Here is a 23946-nt window from a genome sequence, read left to right as displayed (position 1 = left end):
CTATCTCTTGGTTTTCCCTGAGGGAAGAATTGCTATTTATATTTAAAATTTTGAACTTTGCTTTCTTTCCATCATCTAACAGCAAGTGTAGACTTGCAATACCACGCTAGGCTAGCTCAGGCTCTAGTGTGATGGAAAGTAAGGGTAACTGCATACTGAAGTGGAGCCCTGCCCTCCTATTTAAAGGAAACTAATTCAGAAATAGCCACCTACTTTGTTCAGGCAGTTTTTGCACCAAGACAGAATTTGTCGTGAAAGCAAACAATGCTGGCCGTGCTAAATGGATGTCTCAGGCAGCCTGTTCAACTACCAAATCAATGAAAATTTTGCTTTCTACTCATCTGCCCTCGCTTTGGCCTCCAATACAAAGAGATTCTCCTTTGGAGAGTGAAGCCACTGACTGTACCAGGCATCTCAGTTCTTGATGAGGAAGGGGATGGATTACCAACATGCTGTGTGAAAGACTAGCTTTGGTATTCTTGTGCCTAGTAACTTTGAGGTGATTACCAATAGTAAAAGAAATCAATAACGAAAGAGTTCTCTCCTCCTCAGTAGTCTTAACCAAGAGGTTTCTGATTTTAATCCAGATCTCTTATGAGCTGAGCAAATACAAGCTCAACTCTGCTTGTATTTTAAGCTAGAGTTTAAGCATCTTAAGCATTTTAGTTAACTTTTCAAATGCAAAGTAACGACCAGGAGGAGAAAAGAGAATTTCCCATGCTAGGAAGCCAGGTGTTTGCAGGTTAGCTAGTTTTCACAGTTGAGTTTCCTAGCTATAGCATTAGTGAATTGAGTCTAGATCTGTCTTGAGAGTGTTGATGGAAATAAGGATCTCATTAAAGCCAATTATGAATTTAGAGTTAATATTTCCCTCTGAACACTTCCTCTGACCCAAAGAGACCAACCTGTAATTAAGTCGCAGGCACAGGGGTTGTTACATAGAGATGGAAAGAAAATACATTTAACAAATTATATTTTGGTATACATGATTTGGAGAGCCTAAATCAGGCAATCCTGGTATAGTACATGTGAGGGCTGTTTCCAGTTTGCTAAGTAGAAGGAAAGCATATTACTAATATTCATATTAAATATCTGCCATTAATCATGTTAGCGCTTATTATTCAGCATGTATGCACAACTGTGCTGCAACCCGAATGGATCATTTCATAATGGATAGCTACTAGATGAAAGATTTTTAAAGCAAGTAGAGAAGACTGGCTGTTATTTTTAGCTCCATTCCCTGTATTCTGGGAAAAAATGTTGCAGTGATCTGAACTTCATTGCACCTATAGCCCTCCTTACCTCAGATCTTTGTTCACTGGATATTAGAGTGCTTCAAGCCTGCTGTAGGTAGCTCTCTAGTTCTCAATACCTTGAAATAATTTTGGCATCATTTCAATGCAAGCATGCCTAAAGTACTCCTGTTTTCACTTTAGATCTATGTTGTGGAAGCAGTACACATGGCAGAAGCAGCACCCAAGAGGCCAGTTTCACACCAATTTACATTTGAGTTGATATGTATGATTTATTGGTCAGACGGCGCCATTACGCATCCAATTTAGTCTTTATAACAGCTACTAGCAGGTACCACAGGCATGAAAAATCTAAAGCACTGTAGTTTGCCACTGTGTGAAGGGGCTTAATTGCAATTAAGATTAATCCAAGTTCAGAGACTGAGGTATTTCCTCTTCCAAAAGAGAAAGCATCTCTACTGTATTAGAAAGTGACCTGTACAAAGTTACTACTTTCTGAGACGTGCCATGGAAAAGTAGGCATTCTATACTCACTCCACAGTGAAGAAATCTGTTAATGAAGCACTGCAATTGCTATCCGAACGCTGCTAGTTGAAGGGCCCACCAGAGTGCTGGGCTTCAATATCCAAACTGATCTCTGTAGGGAAGTTTTACATGTTGAGAGAATGAACAAAGTACTTTCTGGACAATGCAGCAGGTGGCATCACAGCATTCAGCCTCAAGTTTATACAGATCTTAGTGGCACTAGACTTACTGTCCCCGACTGAATTGCTCATCAGAACCCACAGACAGTTTAAGTAAGTATACATTTATTCTTCCCTCTCATTCCCCTCTTTCTTCCGAGTCTCACCTGGGGTAAAAGATTAAGCCATTAATAACTTTTAAGTCACATTACTTTAAGGAAAAATGGGAAAGATAAGCAGCATAGTTAGATGCATTTTCAGAATTGTAGAAGCCTTTATAGACTCAGGTTACAATAAGCACAATAAATGACAGAAAAGTCACCTGAAAATGAATTGGGTCAGTTGTTTTTACTAGTCAAAGTTAGAGATGCCTCACAGCCAAGAGTTGAGTCTTTCCTGATCAGTAAATCTCCTGGTTGCTTTCATTGTGGGATATCTGACCAAGAGCATTAAATACAGAGAGGAACAGCCACCAACTGTAGAATCTGGCACAGACAAGGAGAACTGGCGTAGAAAAACTACATGTTACATCCTTGTTAGCACTGCATTGCCTTTTGGACTAATACAGCAGACAGTTACAGGGACCAGGAGGAACTGTCAGCAGAGGTAGTATATGCTAATTGAAGACCTGTTTCTAAAAGTAGAGATAGTACTCATCTTGCCAAATAATTTTTTTTAAGGAACAGCTTTACTATTAGACAATTATATCTGATGCCTTGTTTCATGTGATGTCCTAAGCTGGAAGAAGGAATTTGTCCTGAAGTTTCAACACATATTACCCTACTACAAGAAAAGGAAAGTTGAGTAAAGGAGCAACATCTGCTCTAGCCTCATGGCTTGAGCTGGGGCTATGCCATGACAGCACAGGAGAGGAGTTAGCATTCTGCAGCAGTTGTGTTATATCTGCAGCTATACATAACCAGGCAGCAGTAAACCTTGCAGCTAACAGTCTGGTTGCAGCAGAGAAACAAGTCACTCGCACAGGCTTTGGTTTGATTGTGCAGTTACAGTTTATTGCATCCTATATCCTTAAGAATGACAGCTAAAGTTTTCCACTTATCAAGGCTCAAATTCATAAGTCTAGAGGCTTTAGAACTGCCATTGCATTTGAGAACGTGTGCAAAAACTGATCTAGTACCTCCCATAATAAGCTATGTTTGCTTTAGACACATGTACTTTATAAACCATTTAATGTCAGACTACTCATTTTCATTAAAAACAACCTCTAGTGTGTGGTCCAGCACAAGAAATAGGACATTTACTTTGTATTTGCTGAACAGATGTTAAGCACCAATTCATATTGTGACAGCTTGAGTTGAGACAGGTTATATCATCTGAGCGGAAACTGAAGTGTTATTTTCCTGCTCTTGGTTTTTGCACTATCTCCCCCCCAAAAAACATGTAACTGCATGAAAGAGTTCAGTCTGATTGCAATTCACAGAAGGTCATAATGGAGTTCATAGTTAGAGGAGGAAAACGAGATTTGCTTTTGGCAGCGAGAAGTGCATTCTGCTGCCTCTTAAAGGCTGAGGTTCTTGAGTGTTTTTGCACTTCAGTCACAATCCAAGGAAGATGAAAGTTCCGGCTTCACCTAGACAGCTGATGCTTAGTCCTGCAAGATGTAAATACTGCCAGTTGTCAGTTACACTATAGCCATCTTCATCTGAAAGTCATTTTTCCCAGGACACCAGAAACAATATATTTAAGTTCTCCTTGCTTCCCTCCACTCATGCACGTGTTCTCCATAGATCATGTAGTGTCACCGATTTGTTTGGATACTCCATGCAGTTTAATTTAAACTGGCCACTTACTCCTGCGTGCTTGAATAGAGGGCCTCAATCTGGTCCTGGAAGACTTTAACAAGCTCTGGTCGTTTTGCCTTCAGTGTTGGTGTCAAGAGTCCGTTTTCTACAGAGAACATCTCTGTGTGGATGTACAAGTCTTTAACCTATTAAAAGAAAGTAATTTAGCATATGACACTTAAATAATTACTTAGAGGACAAGCAATGGTTCTTCACAGCTTCCTTGAGCTCAGTGCAAGAACGCACTTAGTCTCAGGAGGTCCAGTAACTAAACTGTTTTTTTGATGGAAGTCAAACTCCTTTTGCCTGACACAGCGAGCAGATAGGCAGCTCCTGCAGCCTTTGGTGAACCTCCACTCCATCTCGTGGCAATTGTGACTGTTGCCCTGTACAGCCACCTGTCTCTTGGTCAAGAGACAGGCAGCCAGTCAATGTTTCACTTCATTGTGAAACTACTTCAGTCACTTGTCTGGGGCAGCTGTCTTGGGCCCCATCCTGACTCAGTCAAGAACAGGAATGAAGACTTCCCAGCCATTGCATTAGCAATACAGGGGCTTGTGACAAGCAGGATTTAGAAGCACTTACTTGTTCAAAGGATTTAAGGCCAGCCTCTTTCCCCAGTCTGATCATATCTTCTAAAATAGCTTTCTTCACTGCCTAGAAGAAACAGAGCAGGAACAGGGTGGGAAAATGGGAAAATCCCATTTTCTAATTGCAACTCAAGACCATACCCCATTGCCCAGTCAGCAAAAAACGAGGTTGGAAAGAATACATGTACATATTTCAACATTCAAGATTTCCTTCATTAAGGCCACTACAGGGTGATGTCTGTCTTCTCATTGGAAGTCCTTGAAGCATCAAGGGACACCTATACTTAGTTCCGGTTTTTACTGTAAGGCTGCTTGCATGACTCGCACAGCATTAAGCCAGTTTAATTTACAAAAAAAGGTAGGTAGAATGAAGTCAAAGCAATACAAGATTGAACTTCAGAATTAAATTCTATCTATAAGCTACTAAAAACATAAAGCCACTCACTGGATTCTTACAGACATCTTCATAGGAACCTTTTATTCCCAGTTTTGCTGCAAATTCTGGAAGAGTCTCAGCATCAGGAACCACTATACCTATTAGAAAAGACTGAGAGCAAGTGGAAGAAGTCATGCTGAGACCAAGATAAGGCATCTGAAATTACTTTGATTGTTTATATGAACTTGATTGTGGACAGTGTTTCTATAACAAGCCACATCTACATCCCCCCATCCATTTCCAGATTTTGAAAAGTAGTTACAAAGACTTTCAAGTCACTTAGATTTGAGTTCTGACAGCAGTAATTGAAGCACTAATGCAGTTTATTATATGTGCTGAATGATCCAGCAACTGCTTTGGGCTGGTTTACAGATTGAAGACTGGCCTCTGCTAGCATAGGTGACACCTCTCCTATGAAGAAAGGCTGAGAGAGTTGGGGTTGTTCAGCGTGGAGGAGAGAAGGCTTGAGGGAGACCTTATTGCAGCCTTTCAGTACTTAAAGGGGGCTTATAAGAAAGATGGGGAGAAACTTTTTAGTTGGGCCTGTTGCAATAGGACAAGGGGTAATGGCTTTAAACTAAAAGAGGGTAGATTTAGACTACATATAAGGAAGAATTATTGTTTTTTTTAAAAAACCAATGAGTGTGGTGAAACACTGGAACAGGCTGCCCAGAGAGATGGTAGATGCCCCATCCCTGGAAACATTCCAGGTCAGGTTGGACGGGGATCTGAGCAGCCTGATCTATTTGAAGATGTCCCTGCTCATTGCACAGCCTGGACTAGATGACCTTTAAAGGTCCCTTCCAACCCAAACTATTCTATAATTCTAAACTGTACAGAGACGACCTGGCATACTAATCCCATAGAAGTATGTAATTAGCCTTTACCCAGCTTGCAATTTGATGCCAAGATCTCCTTTTCTTTGCTGTCAATCAGGGAGGCTACAGGTCTGAAAGGATATTCCTATAAATATGGCACTGTTTGGAGCAGGTCTTGTTCAAAAACTCTTGTAAATACACACATTTATGCCCTGGTCTTCCAGAACTCATTGTAGGAGGAATCTTGCAGGATGCTCACTCCTGACATCACTTACCCTCAGGCTTTCCCCATGTACAAAGACCTGGGCTACAGGAGCACTTCTGATATAGACATTTTCTATCTTCTCTGGAGCAATGTATTCTCCTTGTGCAAGTTTAAATATATTCTTCTTCCTATCAATGATCTTCAGTGTTCCATTCTAGAAGTTAAAGGTGGAGGCCATTAGTTTCAAGTCTGTCTTGCTTCTATAAGAAGTAGAATAGAATAGAATGGCCTAGCAGGTGTTATTTGAGATCTTGTAACCTAATCGGTCTTTGGAGCTTTGCCTGGAGTTACTTGGTGAATGATAACAAAATACCATGTGAGGCTTTTATCCTAGAATTCACTTCTCCAGCTTTTCAGATTACTGTAAACTAGCCAGAAATTCACATCCAAAGGATGGTTTGTATTAAGCAATTACTCACCGGCAACCATTTCCCTATGTCTCCAGTGTGGAGCCAGCCATCCTTATCAATTGCTTCTGCTGTCTTCTCAGGATCTTTCAGATAACCCTTGAACACATTTGGTCCTTTAATGCAGACCTATAGCAAGCACAGAAAACGGTTAATCACCAAGTCTTATGTTTCAGTATTTCCTGACACACACGGGAGGTGGTACCTACCTCGCCTTCATTGTTAGAAGAGTAGTAGTTCATTTCTTCCACATCATCGAGTTTTATGATATTACAAGCCAGAGGGGCACCAACATGGCCTAAGAGGAAAAAAAAAAAAAAACCAGCGACAGTTATGTTTTGGGAATTCTGGTAGCAGTTGTCCCTATTTGATCTAAAGCTAGAAAGACTAGCTCTTGAAGTAAGATGAAAACTCAGGTGCCCCCTACATATGAAAGACTTCAGTGATAGTAGATGCTTAATGGCTCTTCATTCACTGCTTTAGCAAGAACCAGTACTATATAAAGGAGTCTGACATGTTCAAGAAAATTATTGTAATGCTATTTTCAGACAGTTAATGCAGGATAAGTAGCAGCTAAGTCTCAATGCTTAGAGCCATTTGTTTGTGTGATCAACCACACCAACTATGTACCACATTCACCTCCACAGAATTCCTTCATAGACCTTGGCATTAATTTGCATTTCATCCTCATTATACTCTGCCCTTATTTTGTTCTCAAAGATGGTGACTTGAGCTTGAATTTAGAATACCCAATATTAAAAACATCCTTGCTAAGATGAAAGCTGAATATTCAAGGTCAGGTAGTCCTTCAGGAAAATAGCCAAGTATCAGGTCTGATATTTTAGTCATAATTCTTTCAGTAAAACAAGTTATTTGGGAGCTAAAGCTAGTTTCTTAAAGCCATTTGGAAGTCCTTGTCCAGTTTGCTCAGTTCTGTACAGACAGTCCTTTCCCATACACTGAGACAGGGTCTAAGCTGACCTATGTCACTTTACACAAGAGATCCTCACCTACTTGAGTCAAGAATTTTGGTACCTATTAAGCATACAGGTGACCGATGCTCCTAAGAATCACTTTGAGATTAAGTACCCAGGCTTTAACTTTCATTGAACTAAAAGCAGTAGAGCACCTAAGCTTAAGTGCAACTTTCTGCTGACAGCTGTGGGAGAATTTCCAAGTCTCAACTACTGTACCTGTTGTCCAGTCTCCAGGCATTGAAAAAGTGCATCCAGCTGAGCATTCAGTCTGGCCATAACCTTCAAAGATCTGTGTGAGAAAGGGTGAATATTCTTTGAACATCAAGGCTTTGGTGTGAAAGAGCTCAGTTTCAACTATGCCCATGCTCAATATTTCTTCTTCGGAAAGAAGCCAAGACAATCCTAGCCTTCAAGACTTCTTGGTGTTATTGGTGTAACCAGATGTTCCTCAAGTTCACCTATCCAAACCTTGCTTTTGTCTCCTCATCCTCTGAACTCTGTTCTTAAATGTACTACATCGGAAGCTCATTGACTGTCAGGGTAAGCAACTACCTGACTTTGAGTGTCACACGTTCCTATTTCTGCTGCTCTATTCCTCTCCCCAGACCCTACAGGATAGTTTTTTGGTAGTGTAGTTTGAAGCCAGCCCTGCAGAATTTTGTTCCTGTTACAGTTATCTCAGATCAAGCTGCCTGTAAATAGTGAAGACTGACAGCAATCTCCCCAGGAACAAGTTGGGCTGGACGACAGCTATATCATTGGTCACTTATTTGGGCATAACCAAACAGGTCTTATTTTAAGAAAAAAAAAACAAACAACCCTCAGCTTACCTGACAGCCCAGTGCTGCTCTAAGAAATGTCAGGACAGAGGGAGATATAGGGGCTGCACCTGTTACCATTACACGCACTCTTCCACCCATGTTTTCCTACAAGTGAAACAGAAGCCATCAGATCCTCTGATACTACAACGCTCAGCTTACTCACACTTAAAATAACTTACCTGAACTTTTTTGAAGATTAGCTTGTCCCAAATGCTGTCATTTCGAATTATGCCCTGTTTTATTTCAGCCATCTTCATAACCACAGCCAAGTTTAACAGGCAACGCTTCACTGGGCTCTTGGCACCGCTTTGTATCTGCAAGGAAAAGTATTGGTGACTCCTGGGTTTACCTCACATCTGTACATCCAGTTCTTGCTTTGTTAGTAGGCACCGTATCTTACTTTGATGTTCTAGGGTCTGTCTTCACTACTGCCATGGTCTAGGAGATGAACCAAGGGGCAATACTAATTTGTGTTACTGCTGGCATACTTCAGCTGCAGCTTTGAGGGATAACCTTACACTTGCTTCATTTGCTTTCCAAAAAGTAAACAAACTTTGTTGCTGAATGGCAACAGTCTTAACCCAGTCATGACTGGATACACTGTTCTTATATTCCAGGGCCCAAGGCTCTTTCCATCTCCTTGGAAAGGATTTTAAAGAATTATTCCTGTTAAGGAGTAATTAACTAATAGCGATATTATGCCGTATTCCGTATGAATTTAAACTTGTATGCTTGCTTAAATATATGAACATGAAGGTAATTTAGCTAAAATTGCTCACATACCTTGTCATATATTCTATTGAGCAGTCTTGGTACAACTGGAAATAGTGTTGGCTTCAAGGTTTTCATGTCATCTGCTAGCAACTTGATGTCTCCTTGGAAGAAGCCTACTTTTGCTCCACAACTGAAGGCCACAGTCTAAAAATTGACCAGACTAAGTTTAGTCACAGATAATTACTAGCTTCATTAGCCATAATTATTTGTCTATGGAAAGCAGCATGATTTCCAGGGCCCAGTGGTAGGAACGTTCTTGAGTGAATACGTTTTGAGGAAATACAGAAGGCTGTCATGCCTTTTACTATAATTTGATCTATAGAAGCTCAGATGCATAGATTAAGTTCTGGCTTGCAACTTTGATGAGCACAAAAAAAAAAAAAAATGAAGTTTCACATTATGGTTGAATACAATTAATATGAGCTTCACCACATTTGTAACAGCTGTTCTATTTTGATATCTTTTGAGATACCTAGAAATTTAAATACAAGGCAAGAGAAAAATTTAACAGCTTGACAAGGAATAGGACAAAGACACATTCTGGTTTAAATACTGGGTTGGGAACTGAGGTTAAGAGACTGTTCTGAGACAATTACATGTAGAAGCGTTAGATCCTGCCATGAGTTGCTGATGTTCCCTGTAGGAAGCGTTACTTATACAACATGCTGGAGGAAGTGCATTAATTGGAGGACTAGAACTTCAGCTTTGGAAACAGACAGGAAGGTGACATAGCCCAGCAGAATAAACAGTGGAGAACATACCACTGTTTACCTCCAAGTAGTAAATCCACTGGTCTTAAACTGCTTCCTCTTCAAGTATCAGCTTTCACTGTGTTTTGACTAAGGTCTTGATGCTGTTTATTTCCCTGGCTGATTTCTTCGTAAATCACAGACTCAGGGAGGCCAGACTGAAGAACAAAGCTTCATTTATTGAAGATAGTAGCCATGTCTTGGAGAAGTAACTAGGCATTACTTAGTCAGTTCGGAGGTTTTATTTTAGGTAGATGGTCTTAACCATTTTGATATGGCTTCTAACAAGTGTTACTGTCTGAACTAGTTCATACGTACAAGATCTTCTACAGAAGCTTAGTAGCATCCATACAGTCTACTTACCTGTACAACTCTCTCAAACATGTGAGCCAAGGGGAGATAGGACATGGTGATATCTGCACTTGTACAATCAATTGTGTTCTAGAAGGGAAGGAAATAGAAGTAGGTTAGCACTCCCTATGCCTGCTTGAGTTACTCTTAAGTAGAAAGTGAATAAAGTTTGGATCAATTTGAATACTTTGAAATAGACACTTCAAATGACTGAAACAACTCAGGCTCATCCATCACCTCTTCAAAATTTTTGCAGCTGTAACTCAGCCATGCTACATCAAGATTAGTTTTGCGTTTTGGCAAAACTTGAACTAGAGGAGTTTAGTACTCTTGGCATTTAGGACTGACTCATTCTAGAATAACTTCTGTATACATGTTCAAGGTTAAACCAAGTTTCTTGCAATACTATTGTCCCATTGAAATACGGGTTTGCTGTGAGTGAATGGTTTGCAGAAAATGCCCACATTAAAGCTAGTTTATGACTGAGTGACATAGCCTCGAGATCACCATTAGCAGAAGCTTACCTCTGTGCATCTAAGGAAGGCACCAGCATTTGCAACAACATTTTGATGTGTCAGCATGGCTCCTTTAGGGTTACCTGTGGAGAGATCGAGCAAAGTCAGCTGTGGCTCTGACTGCTTCTGCCCACAGTTTCCCATGCCTTGTTTGGCTCAGTTTGAACTATCTCGGTATTAGGCTCAATCATAGCATGCATTATCTTAAGAGATCGCAAATATGCTTTATCTTGCATGCTATGGATATTTATATAAAGGAAACATCTACTGAAACAGCAGAGTAATTAGGAGTATCAGAGAATGCTGAAACAGGATGTTCCTCTAGCCCCTGTGGATCAGAATACAGACAGTTAAACAACCAATCTTTTTAACATTAAGACCCTGTATTTTTCATAGGATAAGACAACATGAATTTGGCTATTCTTCCCCTCCATCTCTAAGAAGTCTTAGGGCATTTGACTTGTAGTGACAATGTCCCAAGTTAAACTGCAGTAGTGGCTTGACGCTGCTCTAATTTACTGTTTCACTTCTATGTTGCTAGCATTTCCTCTTTTGTGCTAGAAAGCAATTTTTTTTTTCAGCACAGGGAGATTGTTTCAATGGGAAGGCATCACTATATAGTCTCTTACCTGTGGTTCCACTGGTAAAACACACAATGCAAAGGTCTTCGGGCTTAGGAGGCTAGAGGGAAAAAGCCACATAAAGTCAACAGATTAAGGATTATGTTGCTAATCAGTATTTACGTACACTTCCTAAAGGGGGATGAACCAGGAATTCTGTTTGGAAACAGCAAGACAAGATACAAAAAAACCCAACCCTGCCAGCCTTCTCTACTAGCAGCATGGCAAGAGGTCTTTTCAGAGACTAGTTTTGCAAGTTTATAACTGTTCCACAAAGATACTTACAACTGGTTCTCTCATGTTGTTTCTTCCCAGCTCCTGCATTAGACAGAAAACACATCTTAACAATTGCAATAGAAAGATGTGCAGCAACAGTAAATGAATAGGTAATTGTATTCCAAATGCAACACTTGTTTTTACTTTGCCTCTTGATACTCTGTCTCAGAGACCCATGTTGATCTTCCTGAATTTAGTGCACACAACTTGGAAAAGCTTCCTGTGGTCGTGGGAAGCATGAATTTGAGTGTGTAGAAAGTGATCAGAACTACTGAAGGAATTTGGAAGTCCTGAGTGGAGATACTTCATTTTATTTGATGTAGGCCACATCTCTTATACTCTGCACTTCTGCATTATATCTGGACAGTTAAGCCTAGTATTGGGATGCCAAAGCAGCCAGTAATTTGCACTTACAGTTTCAATTAGGCTCAACTGCCACCTTAGAAGCCTCATAAATCCTGTTTCAACTGCACCATGAATTAAGCTAAGGAAGTCTTCAATTTAATGCATACTGACTGTCCACAAGACATTGACACAACTTTAGTCAGTGTCTGACTCTTGTCTGACAGTGTCTGCAGGTTTGAACTCTGCGAGTCCATTTGGCTAGCTATATCAAGTTTCAAAGTGACTCAGGCACAGATGTGTAAACTGGATAATGCTTACATTAAAGTGTCATTGTTACCAGAGAAGGTCTAGATGTCTAGCTGGCAAGGTCAAGCAGAAGCCTTTAGTCACCTACCTCAACCTCCTGCAGTGCTAGAATTTCGACTCCCGCTTTAGCTCCTCTGTCCTTGAGCTCTTTATCAAAGAGATCCATGAGAATGATAGTCTTCAGACCTGGGGTCTTTTCTTGCTCACAGTTCTCAAGCAAGATCTGTGCTTTCTCGGGCTTGTCACAGATCACTATGCTGATGTCAGCTACAGAAAAGAAGGTACATTTCAGAAGTCTATTTAGAAGACATGAGGCTAGTGAGTGACAGCACAGTAGCACATACGTTTAGAAGACAGCATTGGTTCGTTCTAAAGCCATTTGCATTTGTTCATATGGTTTCAGTGGCTGGCTTACAATGCTAAGAAGGTTCCTCCTTCCACTGCCAACTGACTGGGAAAACTTAAGATTCTAGATATAAAAAGTGAGGGCAGAAGCTGAGGAACTGAAGACAAATATCCTCCGTCACAGTCAAGATACGCATTTAAACTTTTGGTATTGCCATAAAAGCTCAGAATTGTCCTCACTGATAGTTGAAGTTTAGTCATCTTCCTTAAATGCAAAGGCATTTAGATCTGTTTGAAAGAGGGAGCTAAAATTCTTGAATTAATGCCTCAGCTTCCCTGCATGTGCAAGAGTTTTATGCAATTACAAAAGCATTTCCCATTAAGTCAGTAGAGGAATTGGATTTGCCTGAACATGCTGGTTCCCTGTTAGCCTAGTAAGTCACAGCTGTGTAGTCCCAAGGCAAGACCTGTTTGCAAGGTTCACCAGCATAACTGCTGAAGAGATTTTACTTGGCAAATCCTGTTTATGGGTTGGATCCCAGACTGTTGTGACAGCAGTGGATATTTTTCCTCCCCCATTCCTCCTCTAAGACTGGGGGAAGAAAGTTTGAAGATTTACTCAAGCTTCCTTGCCAGTTTCTTCCATGATGGCACGCTAGTTGTTGCTTCTGTAGAACAACAGGCCGTAACCAGATATGCCTAAATCTGTTTATCTTTACTCCTCCCTCCTCCACTTTTGACTTAAAGTTGTAGGATGTAAAAGACACTCATGTAGTGTTAATTTGCATGCAAGCCTGTCTGCATTGTCTGATTGTTTGGCAGTGTGGGAGTTCAAGACTGCAAAACCTCAAATCGCAAAGAGTTGAGCGCTGATTGCAGGATGGTCCACAGGATCTAGCAGGCCTTCCGTGGACTTGCACTCAAGACACTCGGAGACATAGGAAGCCTACTGGCTTCTTCTAGGCATTGAACCATGTCCCCTGCAGAGGGGCTTCATTTACAGAAATTAAGTGTCTATAAAAGTATAAGAGCAGTAACTACCCTGATTTTTGCATCAAATTCCCTTGAACTTCAGCCTTCTCAAAACAAAGCTTCTTAGAGAAATCATTATGAAATACTGGAAGTCAATATTTACCTTTGTTAACAATATATACAATGGCCTCTGGCCCCAGAGTGTCATAGAGTGGAACAGCAACCATTGAGTAAGTGTAGCAGGCATACTCTGAAATGATCCACTGAAGAGAGAAAACACCAGAGCTAAGAAAAACTAGCAGCTTGCCAAGACAGGATTACCTACAGATTTCATACAGCTTCACTAGCCCATGCACACATTAGTAGTAGGGGTTGTGTAAGGAGCACATCAATGAGATTCTTAGAGTAGTGAGGGTTTAAGAGCATTGTATTACATGCCTGGCATAGTATGTGCTCTGTCAGTAATAATGGAAATGGGAAGGGAAAAGCCAGTTGTGATTGTTCTTCGTGTGGCCTCAAGCTATTTAAATGCAGACCCTCCTCTCCCCAAGGTATCAGAATATTCTGGGAAAGGATATTCAATTTGTTGCTTACCTCTGGCCTATTCTGAGCAAAAATGCCAATAAACTGGTTTGATGATGGGTTGCATCCTTTTTGCAGAAGCCCTGATCCCAGGTATTGAGCTCTGTCCAAAACCTGTAAGATAGTTTTCCCCCACTTTAGTGTTACAAGACAGTAACCCAAATTAAAATCATCCATCATGTACGATACTCACCTGTTGATATGTCAGCCACTGATAAGGTTGTTTGGGTTTTCTGTAGCCTAAACAGTCGCCATTTCCTAATGGAAGAGTTCAGAAAGGCACCTGTAAAGCTCAGTACTGAAGCTGCATAGCACTTTAATGCAACACTTGTAAGCAGGAAATATTTTCAGTCAGACATCCAGCTAACTGCATGTGAGCTTGAAATAGCTTGCAAGCTATCCTGTGTTTCCATGCATGGGACCCCTGAAGTCACATAGGCACAAATTCGTACCTGTTTTAAGCAGGCAGTAATTTTACACTAAAACCTACATCATAAGATAAAGAAGTGTTTCCCCCCAACCCCCTCTGATGCTTACTGTCTCCACTGAACTCCACCATCTTAAGCTTCTGATATTTGTTCCTGCCCAGTCTGCCAACTAAGACTACTACTAAATCAATGGGGGAAAAAAAATAAAAATATGGTCACTTGTTACTGCACTCCACAGAAGGCCAGGAAAGCTTTTGCTAGCCTGAATTATTACTGCAGGCAAGAGGCAAGGCAAAAGAGCTTGGAATAGCTTTATTTACTTGTGATAGACAAGTACTAAGTAGCAGATACAAAGCTTACCAGAAGCATGCAGTCCTCTCTGGAAAACTTCATACAAGGTTTTAGCATCTTCAAAGTAGTAAGAAAGCAGGTTATTATCTGTCAAGAGTGCACCTCTTCTGGCTCCTCCCTAGGAACAGAACATAGTTATGAAACAGTGCAGAACAGATGCAATGTCATTTATTCCTCAGCCGTTCTCCCAGCACCCCATTTAAAGCATTTCCATAGCATTGCATTGGTAGGAAAGTCTCATTTTCCTTCCCGATTTTGATCTACTCAGTTATATGCAGAGGAATTTTCTAGATGGCCTAGATTAATATTCAATTACAGGTTATTAGAGAGACCTTGACTGAGTGCTACAACTTGTCTAGTTACACAAAGTCTAGCATCATAGTCTAGCACCAGCCTCAAAGCTGATGCAAAGCATTAAGTAACAGAAAAAAGCCAGTGAGGGCCAAGGCCATCTGGTAAAAAGCCCACCTAACCCTGTTGGCAAGAGCTGCCGTTTCTTGCTTTTAGTGTCTTAAGATTTCTCTTCTCCCCACCATACTGTTGAGTTGTACACCTGGGAGAGAAAGCTGTGTATATCAGATAGGAGACTTTCCACTGATACCCAGAGTTAGAATGGATCAGTATTCAGATTAAGCTTCTCAAAAATAGTCCATGCCCACAAGCAGAATAGGTATTACCTCAACCCCTATTGACTGCTTGTTCAAGTCAACAGGAGGCAGAACAGGTTTTGGCCTGCTTATCACCCACAGGAAGATGCCAACTCCAAATGCAATAAGACTAATCAATGCTGGCGTTGGAAGCGGTGAGAACAAGACTTGAAGTATCCAGATCATTGTGCTGGGTCAGTGGAGCCAGATTTGAACCTGAAACAAACAGGAGGTTTAGCAGACATGAGTTAGAAGCACGCGCTACCTATAAGTCATGGTTACTTATGTAGTTTGTTAAGCAATACTGCAAATCATTTCAGCAGTTTGCCCCTAAAGAGTCTTGGTACAATAATGAAGCATGCTTATACAATGCTTTAAGCCTCTTAAGAGATCTCAAGTCACCTGTCCCCATAAATGTTAATCCACACTGCATCCACCTCCACAAAAAGCTGAAGCCTAATGAAGTCAGACAAGGAACAGCTGTCAGTTCTTTCTATTCAAGAGTAAAAATCTGCCTGGGGAAGGCCAGTGTGTAATTCCCCAACTTAAGTATAACCAAAAAATACCTACAGTTCAGTGATGTGAGTAGTGGTAGTAAGAAAACTCAGTATTATATCTGTCCAATAGGAGGGGGCATTGCTAAAATATGAGGGGTGCTGCTAAATTACATGTAGGTGTAACAAACACGTCGAAGTCTGCAGAGCAAGCAGTATCTTCACTGTCAGCTGCTCTTACTGGAAAGTGGGGTCTATGCTGGGCAAGTATTTCAGATACTGACAGTGTGTTCAGCATGAGATATGGCACGAGTCAAAACTGTGAAAGTTAGTTTCCACTTGGAAATGGTGACCTGGAAGTTAATGTGTGCAATGGAAGTCTAGCTGGGAAATACAGAAGCAGTTCTGGCTGCTCGCATCCTCCAGAACCTCTTCCTTCAAGAGCAAGGAAGCAAAAACTGAGAAAGCAGGATTTCTTATAAGAAAAACATTTTTTTTTTCAGCCAGCAGTAGGAGAATAGAGTTACATGCAAGCAACCGAAGAGACCACATGCCTGCATAGCTGTACCAGTTTTAGTGGTTGAAGTGTGCTCTCATGCTCATTTTAATAGTAATTTTAAGACAAATTCCTAGAAACCAGGAAGGATTGGATGCCTGTAGGGTATCATGGTAGAGGTAATAAACAGAACTGGGGATCATGTCTACAGCACGAAGTCCTCTAGTAAAACTTGTTAACACTGATTAGCATTAACAGTGCCTAATCAGGCAGATCACTGCAATTGTCACAAATAGCTACTGTCTGTTACATGGACTTACTTGACAGAAAATTAATAGAGAACACTTGTCTGACCTTTTTGTGGCAAAGACCAGAAAACCCACTAACCCCAAACGCTCCATGCAGCAGTAGATAAGTCGCTGAAAAGCTTTAAATTAGGGTACTCTAATTTCCTCACTGACTCAACACACAAGGCAGTTTGTGCCAAGACATCTAGGAAGATGGAACATCAGGCCCTGAAGGATAATGATGCTTGGAGCAAAGAACTCAAAGTCCAGGGAAAACACATGATCAAGTGTGAGAAAAGCCTGAAGATAATTAAATGCAGCAAAGCTTTTGCCTTCACATTCTGAATTGATTCCACAAATGTCTTGCATAGAGAAGAGAGACCAGACAGTAGTCTAATCCCAGTGTAGCCTAACCAGCATCCCTATAGTTAGTCAAGGATGATTTTCAGTTACAAGCCAAACGGATTTTTAATTTAAAGAAAGACCTGTTGACAGGTTTATCTCTAAAGCCTGGGAAGTATTGTATGCTCATTTGCTTCTAGGTCAGATTTGGGGTTTTTTTTAGCCCACTTACAATACCAAATGAGACTACACATGCGAGAGTCATACCTAACATCCTTTAAAGCCACAGAAGTTAGTGTCATGTTAAAAAAGCACAAATACCTACATCTTGTTTACAATACAAAAAAAATGCTTTTAATATCTGAAAGATGATTTTCAATTCCCCTACTTCATGAATAGAACAGCGACAGCATTTTGCTTGTACTTTCCAACTGTGTTTCCTCAGATGGGCTTTAGTCACTCCCACCACCATACAGAGCGTGTGTTATTCAAGCTGTGGCAAGAGACCATCAGCAAATTTGTTTCAATTCCCAGCACTGGGGCAGTCATTTCCTATGCCTAGAGCTTCTACTGTAACTACTTGTCTAATCCAAGTCACTGCTAATTAATCACCTCTGGTATCCTCCAAAAGCCACTTAATCCTGCTTCCCTCAAAGCAGAAGAGCCAGCAGGGAGGACAGGAGCCTGTTTACTTGACAGAGTTTTCTGTCCATGGGAAGAGAACAGCTCTACCCTAGATCTGTGCTACAGAGCAGCTACAGCCAGAGCTTAACTCGCAAATCCAAATGCCCTATGCATACATAACACCTGAGTGAAAACTCAACTCAGTGCAGCATGAGACAAAGCCAGGGCATTTTTGACAGAAACTGGCTTCCACTGCAGGGCAAGGCTGAACACTAGCTGCTTTCTTAAGCATACAGGGAGCTGGACTGCTCAAAACCCCTGAGTTTTGAAGGGCTCAACTGACCAGAAAGATACAAAATGCACAGGATGTCTCAAACCACCTGCTTAGTCCTCTTGTGCAATAAGATGGTAGACAGTTAACATGTACTTAGGTTGTCTGGCCTGATCAACGGTCAGGGATAAGATGCACTAGGCTCTGGAGTGCAAAGGCTTAGTTTTTATCTGAAGAGATTACAGTGATACCATTTAGAGCCTTGAGTTGTGGAGTACATGTTCTCATTTCCACTGCACCCCCCCCACCCACACCCCTCTACAGCAATTCCTTTACTAGCTAGAATGAATGAAAAAGTTATTCTCTATTCTCTCCAAGTCAGGAGATTCTCTCCACTGGAAAGTGACTGAGCGTTGTGCCTCCAAACACATAAGTATGAAGAAAGAAATCAGTGTTCTCTCCATCACAGTAGTTCTTTACCAACAGCAAAGCAACCTTTGATACTTGCAGAATTTCAGAAGCAATGGTCACGCGCTGCCTGGGAGAATGCTTCCTAGAACTATATTCTTTGACTCGAGTTCACCTAAGAAATAGTTTGCATGTGCTTTTGAGGTGATCATGAGAACTTGTTGATCAGCATTAGTAAGATAACATTGACTCGTTCCAAGCAGGAAGAGTAGAGTACAACCAACTACACCGAGGTGACTAATCAGTTAACCACCAGTAGCTCACTCTTTACAGTTGCTTACACAGTGCAGCTCCTGCCTGGTGTCCTGCAGATGTGAGCCACTGTGCCAGTTCTTACTCCTTGGAAGCATTATATCCCATCTTCCTCCAGCTGCAGGAAGGAGAAGTCTTGTGTTCTGCGGGGTTTAGGAACATCTAACTTTTAGCATCCAGAAAGAAGCTAAAGCGCAAAAGCTCAGCAGTGACTGCTGAACAGAGCCACATAAAAACCACAAAGCAAAATCCACAGTAACTTGCATTAAGCCTAAGGTACACTTCAGTTAGGCTTTGCTTTCAGAGTACCTCTTATGAAAGCCAGAGCCAAACAGCTCAAGTACCCTTTGATCTTGCCCAAGAAGCACTCTGCTGGGGGGTGGGAAAGAAAGAGGCCTCAGTAATTTACTTTCAGGAAGTTTAGTGCTCTGTGGTTTCAGAGTACATGTTACAGGCTATTTCTGAGCCTTGCTGATGAAACCTATTTAACTCAGGCTTTCAGTATAATTAAACAGAAAGGCCATTTTTAATAAAGAATTTTACTGTATGTGATATTACTGTCCCTCTATCAGGAGGGCAACACCACCATGACACTGCTTAGTAAAAAAGGTCATTTTGTCAGATAAATTGAAAAGCCAGGCTTTCACATATTTTTTACCATGAGGTTTTCTCCTTGAAAGCTACCTACTCAGAAAGATAGAACATGTTCAACTAGCCCTTTGAAGTTCTGAAAACATTAAAGTATTTAGGATAATATGTTCTGTTACTTTTTTCTTATTAGATGATAGTACAAGATCACATTCTTGCAAGACATACATATGACATTGCATTAATAGGAAATTATCTCTAGACATACAATAAGCATGGTTTAAGGAGCTAGAACTAAAGCTCAACTTGAAAATTCACACAGAACTCCCCAAAGAACATCATCGTTAAACACCTTACATAGCCACACAAAGAGGAGACAGCACTGCAAATTTCTAGATACCAGTGTCTTTTATTACTACGTATTATTACAGCACTTACATTATGAAGAGCAAAGAGCAAACATGTATCTGAACTTAACTCAGCTTAAGTTCATCAGTTAACATCTAACTGATAGCTCAGAGATTTCCTAGCAGGCTCCTGATAAACTCATTATCTGGAGGCAATCACTCACACATAGGTTATAGTAAAGCCTATGTAAGTAACAGCAAGCAAGCCCATCAGCAATAAAACAAATAAAAGTAGAACTTTGTTACTTATACGGAAAATATTTCAGACAAAATACAGAGATGAGAACCAGTAACCAAAAGCACCTACCATTTTGAAGGTGGAGTGGGGAGCCAACCTCTTTTCCTTAAGCAAAAGGGAGCCTTAACAGCACAGTAGCAAACCACTGCCAAGTAGGTAACACTCATCTTAAAAACTACAGCTACTTCCCTCTCCCCGGTTTAAATAAATCAGCAAGCAGAAAAGCATGCTGGGAAGGGAGCTTCTAAAAGGAAGGAACTTGCATAGGGAAACTGAAGTAGCTCAGAGAAGAAGAAAAAAAAAAATTATGGAGGAGGTCGTTGGGGTTTTGTTTGTTGAGGAAAAGAGCTTGAAGTTGACATATTTCCAAAGAGCTAGATGAAAAGTATACCGAGGCCTTTCAATTTGATATTTAGAGTTTACTCTTTATAATCTTTTTACTGATTTTTTTTTTCCTGTGCATAAAGGCGTTCTCTCAACAATGGTCATTTTCTCTCTATAGCTATGTGCACGTCAAGCTGAGCAGAGTTTTGCAGCCTGTAATATTGACAAAGGGCTTTGAGTAGAGTATTTCTTATGTGCTGCTGTAATGTACTTGCTGGTGGGCTAGTTCCCCATTTCTGCTGCTGGTTTGGTTTGGTTTGTTTGGTTTTGGTGGGGTTTTGTTTGGCTTTTTCCCCCAAAAAAGCTACCTAGTTCTTTCTGCTGTGGTACAGACATATACGTGCAATTACTTGCACAAGGTAACATTGAATCACGTTTCAAACTTCAGTTTTGTTTCCTGCTATGACAGGGATATTCTTTATGGTTTTATAGTTGCATTTCTTTGTTTGAAAGTTTATAGCTTCTGCTGTTTTCTCTTTTTCTCTCTGATGCTTGTCTAACGTAACTAGAATTTTGCAGCATGGTTGGAGGGGTGGGAAGACAGTAGCTTCACCTATCTCTCTTCTTCAGTGCCTTCACCTGAGATTTTGGAATTGTTTTTCCACTTAACAGTTTGCCCATCTGAAAGTTTTTCTATGCTGCATGATTTCAGAATAATCTGGTTAGCTGGACTAACTATTGCAGGGATGGGATAACATTGCATGTACTTGCATCCAAAATACAATTGGTCCTGGACCTTGGCTTGCTAAAACACATAGCTTCTAGTAATTGCAATTATGTTTTTATTGCTGCTGTAAATTTTATGCTAGTCAAGTAAAGCTAACTTACACTGTAATCGTGGCATTATTTAGCAATGCAGATATACTTTTAGGGAAGCCGAGGCTTAATTCACCGATTTTACCGTAAGCTTTACATGAAGATGACAAAGACCTTGTTCTGCATGAAATTACTCTGCCTTTGGCTTTGCCTACCCAGACCTGTTCCTGTAGCATTTAAGTGAGGCTGTGAGCTTTGGCTTTAATCTTGCTAGTCAGGGTGCACTTATGCTTAGAGGAAGGCAATGCCCCTTACAGAGAAGGGAAAGAAGGCCAGGCTCCCAGCCCAGGCAGCTCTGAGTGCCTCTCTGAGGATTTTCCCCCTTCAGATATCTGGCCTCAGGCTGTTATTTTCCCAGGAGGAAGGGAAAAAGCAGTGAATTTGCCCTGCCTATGATCAGCTGTTGGGTAGCAATGCGTTGTGTGTCTCAGATGCATTGACTCTGGCTGTGGGTACGAGAGAACGTGCCCACAGCCCCGTCCTACCTGGCCTGCCAGAAGCCCAGTGTGATGCAGAGGTCCCTGAACTGGTAAGGTTACACTGCATTGCCTGGACTCAGTGGGTCTCACAGGGCCAACATAAATTGAAGTAAGGGATGCACATATAGAAAAGCCTTGTGGATGATTGATACCCTATCCTTAATGATTGGTTCTGTTTAATGCTCATAAATTAGAATACAGCTGACAGTCTTTCCCCAGTATGCGTAAGAAGTGACATGCAAATTTTGAAGCTTTTAACTTTTGATATTGCGTCAAATGATCTGAAGAAACTCCAGATTTTTGAGGCCCAAATCCATTTGTTGCTAGTAATTCTCTGCCAAAAAATAAAGCAGAGTCATGAATGACTCAACCTTTGCTTCTTTTTGTACACATATATAAAATGTACATCTGCATCTTTCATAACCATTAGCAAATTAAGATGAGCAGTAGATAGAGTATGTGTATAGCGAGTTCAAGGTGTTTCCTTTCTGTTGTCACTGTCACAAAAGGTTTGCATAGAGGATGGATAAGATGAGCTTTTATAATAAACCTTAAGGTCATGGCACAACATGAGCTTTTGCCATCCAAAGATGCCAAAATAGCTCATCTACCTATAACAAATAGCAGAGGATGTAAATAGATGAAGGGGAAGCATTAGCTCAGTGTACAGTTTTCTCTGTTGTTGCTTCAAGACTTGGATCTAAATTTTGTGAGTCTGTGGAAAGTGTGGGCTCATTATTTAAAGGGTTGAATTAAAAATTCAAGTTTCTTAATGCTTTGAAAATAATCATTCTTTATTGCTCTGCTACACTTTTCAAGGGCAGCCTTCTGGCTTTTGTAAAGCAGAGTGATGGCACAGGGACATAAATAATCGTCTCAGAGCATAAGTGGGTTCCTCAGAGAAGGTGGTATGGATGGGACAATGGGCTTAAGACTTGGAAGAGCAGCATGGTTTTTGCTAGTTCTCTTACTTGCAGCTTGATTTCTGGTTAATCTTTGTCTCCGCAATCCTCTGCTTTGGTATGGCTGCAGCTCTGCACACAAGCAAGAGCTTGGAGAAGGCTCCACCTCTAGAGCTACACCAAGCAGCTGTACCAAGGTGATGGCAGCAGTCTGGTGTGCCACACTCTTGAAATGTGTGCTTTTAAAACATTTTAAAAGCCAGCTTCTGTGTTCTTAGTTAGGGATTAAGGTCCCATTGTAGTAAACGTTGCCAATAAGCTTGTGTGTATAAATAATCTAGCATATAACAGTTTTTACTGACAAGATTTCAAAACCTGCTTGTGATGCTGCAGAACCAAATTATTCTTCTGTTTCTGGAACTCTCTTTTAAACATGAGTCTGAATGGGAGCCTGGCACTGGTACGCTGTGCACTGTATCTTTAAATAGATATAACTAACAAACTGATAAGAAAATGGCTTCAGCCTGGACGGTAGTCAGGTTTCCAGTTCCAGCCAGACTATAGCAACAGGGAGCGTTCAGGTGGTTGCTCTTGCTCAGGCTGTGATTTCTCTGTATACCACCCCTGAGCCCAGCCTTGCGTCTTTAATAACAAACATGCAGCCAATTACACAGCTGTTGCCTTTAACAGCACACAGTGTGATGAGAAGGGTGCATTGCACCCAGGCATTGCAGCAAATTAAGGTTATTATCCCACTTGCAGTACTTCTTTGCAGGACCAGGAAACCTAGAACTTGGCAAAGACGGGCTCCGATCAGGAGGGATTTGCTTACCTTCCTTGAGCGCTGGAGGAGGGTGGAGGGGCCGGTACAGGCTGCCTTCCTTTGCTGCTTTACAACTCCAAGTGGGCGTTCAAGGGTTGGTGCTTCCCCAGCTCCTGTGGTAGGACTAAGCCCCGAATCATCAGTGTGTGGCTTTAATAAACAGGCAACACTGCACCCAGGTAACCTTTGAACCTGCGTTGCAACAGGTTCAAAGGTAAAAAAAAAAAAAAAAAAAACTTATTCCTGATCAAATATAAAGAGCAATTTTGGCTGGTTAGAAATGTTAAACATACAACTCTTGCGCAACAGCTTTAGAAGAGAGCAGCACGCTGTGAAAGCGAACCCCAGCCCTGCGAAACGTGCACGCTTGGGTTTTTAATAGAACTCTCATGTACTCTGAGTGTGCATAGGGTGCTGAGTAAGTCTTGTTCCACTGAGAAAAGGTGCCTCTTAGATTGCACTTTGAGAAGCAAATATATTGTGATATTTTTCCCTACTGCTTTATGGAGGGGCCTCTCCTTAATCACATCTGACTGCTGGGGTGGGGGTTTCCTTTGCAGCTCAAGTGGTCCATAAAGTAGCATATTCCTTTATGGCAGGAGCTCCCAGTGCAGTTGGGATGTATGGGGGACTGGTTATCTTACCAAAGGTAAGATAAGGGTATTTTGCTTCTTCATCAGAGATTTCTTGTGTTGATGTGATTGATTTTTTTTTTTGTATGTGTGTGTGTCTTCCCCCATCTATGAAATGGCAGTAACAGAG

General features: G+C 41.1%; 1 protein-coding gene across 1 annotated transcript; it reads right to left on the bottom strand.

Moving 5' to 3' along the window:
* Window positions 1-1515: 1515 nt before the first annotated feature.
* ACSL5 (acyl-CoA synthetase long chain family member 5) lies at window positions 1516-23328 on the bottom strand. Its single transcript, XM_054204959.1, has 22 exons — window positions 23194-23328; window positions 18577-18690; window positions 15344-15529; window positions 14676-14784; window positions 14081-14145; window positions 13900-14001; window positions 13469-13568; window positions 12077-12255; window positions 11347-11379; window positions 11071-11122; window positions 10451-10524; window positions 9939-10016; window positions 8836-8970; window positions 8232-8366; window positions 8062-8157; window positions 7448-7520; window positions 6464-6552; window positions 6267-6383; window positions 5858-6001; window positions 4774-4875; window positions 4324-4395; window positions 1516-3884 (listed from the first exon to the last, which is right to left on the bottom strand). The coding sequence occupies exons 3-22, from the start codon at window positions 15497-15499 to the stop codon at window positions 3744-3746; spliced, it is 2052 nt and encodes a 683-aa protein (XP_054060934.1). The 5' UTR covers window positions 15500-15529; window positions 18577-18690; window positions 23194-23328; the 3' UTR covers window positions 1516-3743.
* Window positions 23329-23946: the final 618 nt, after the last annotated feature.

Source organism: Rissa tridactyla, chromosome 6 (genome assembly GCF_028500815.1).
Source record: "Rissa tridactyla isolate bRisTri1 chromosome 6, bRisTri1.patW.cur.20221130, whole genome shotgun sequence".
NCBI lineage: Eukaryota > Metazoa > Chordata > Aves > Charadriiformes > Laridae > Rissa > Rissa tridactyla.
This window is presented reverse-complemented; position numbering and strand designations above follow the sequence as displayed.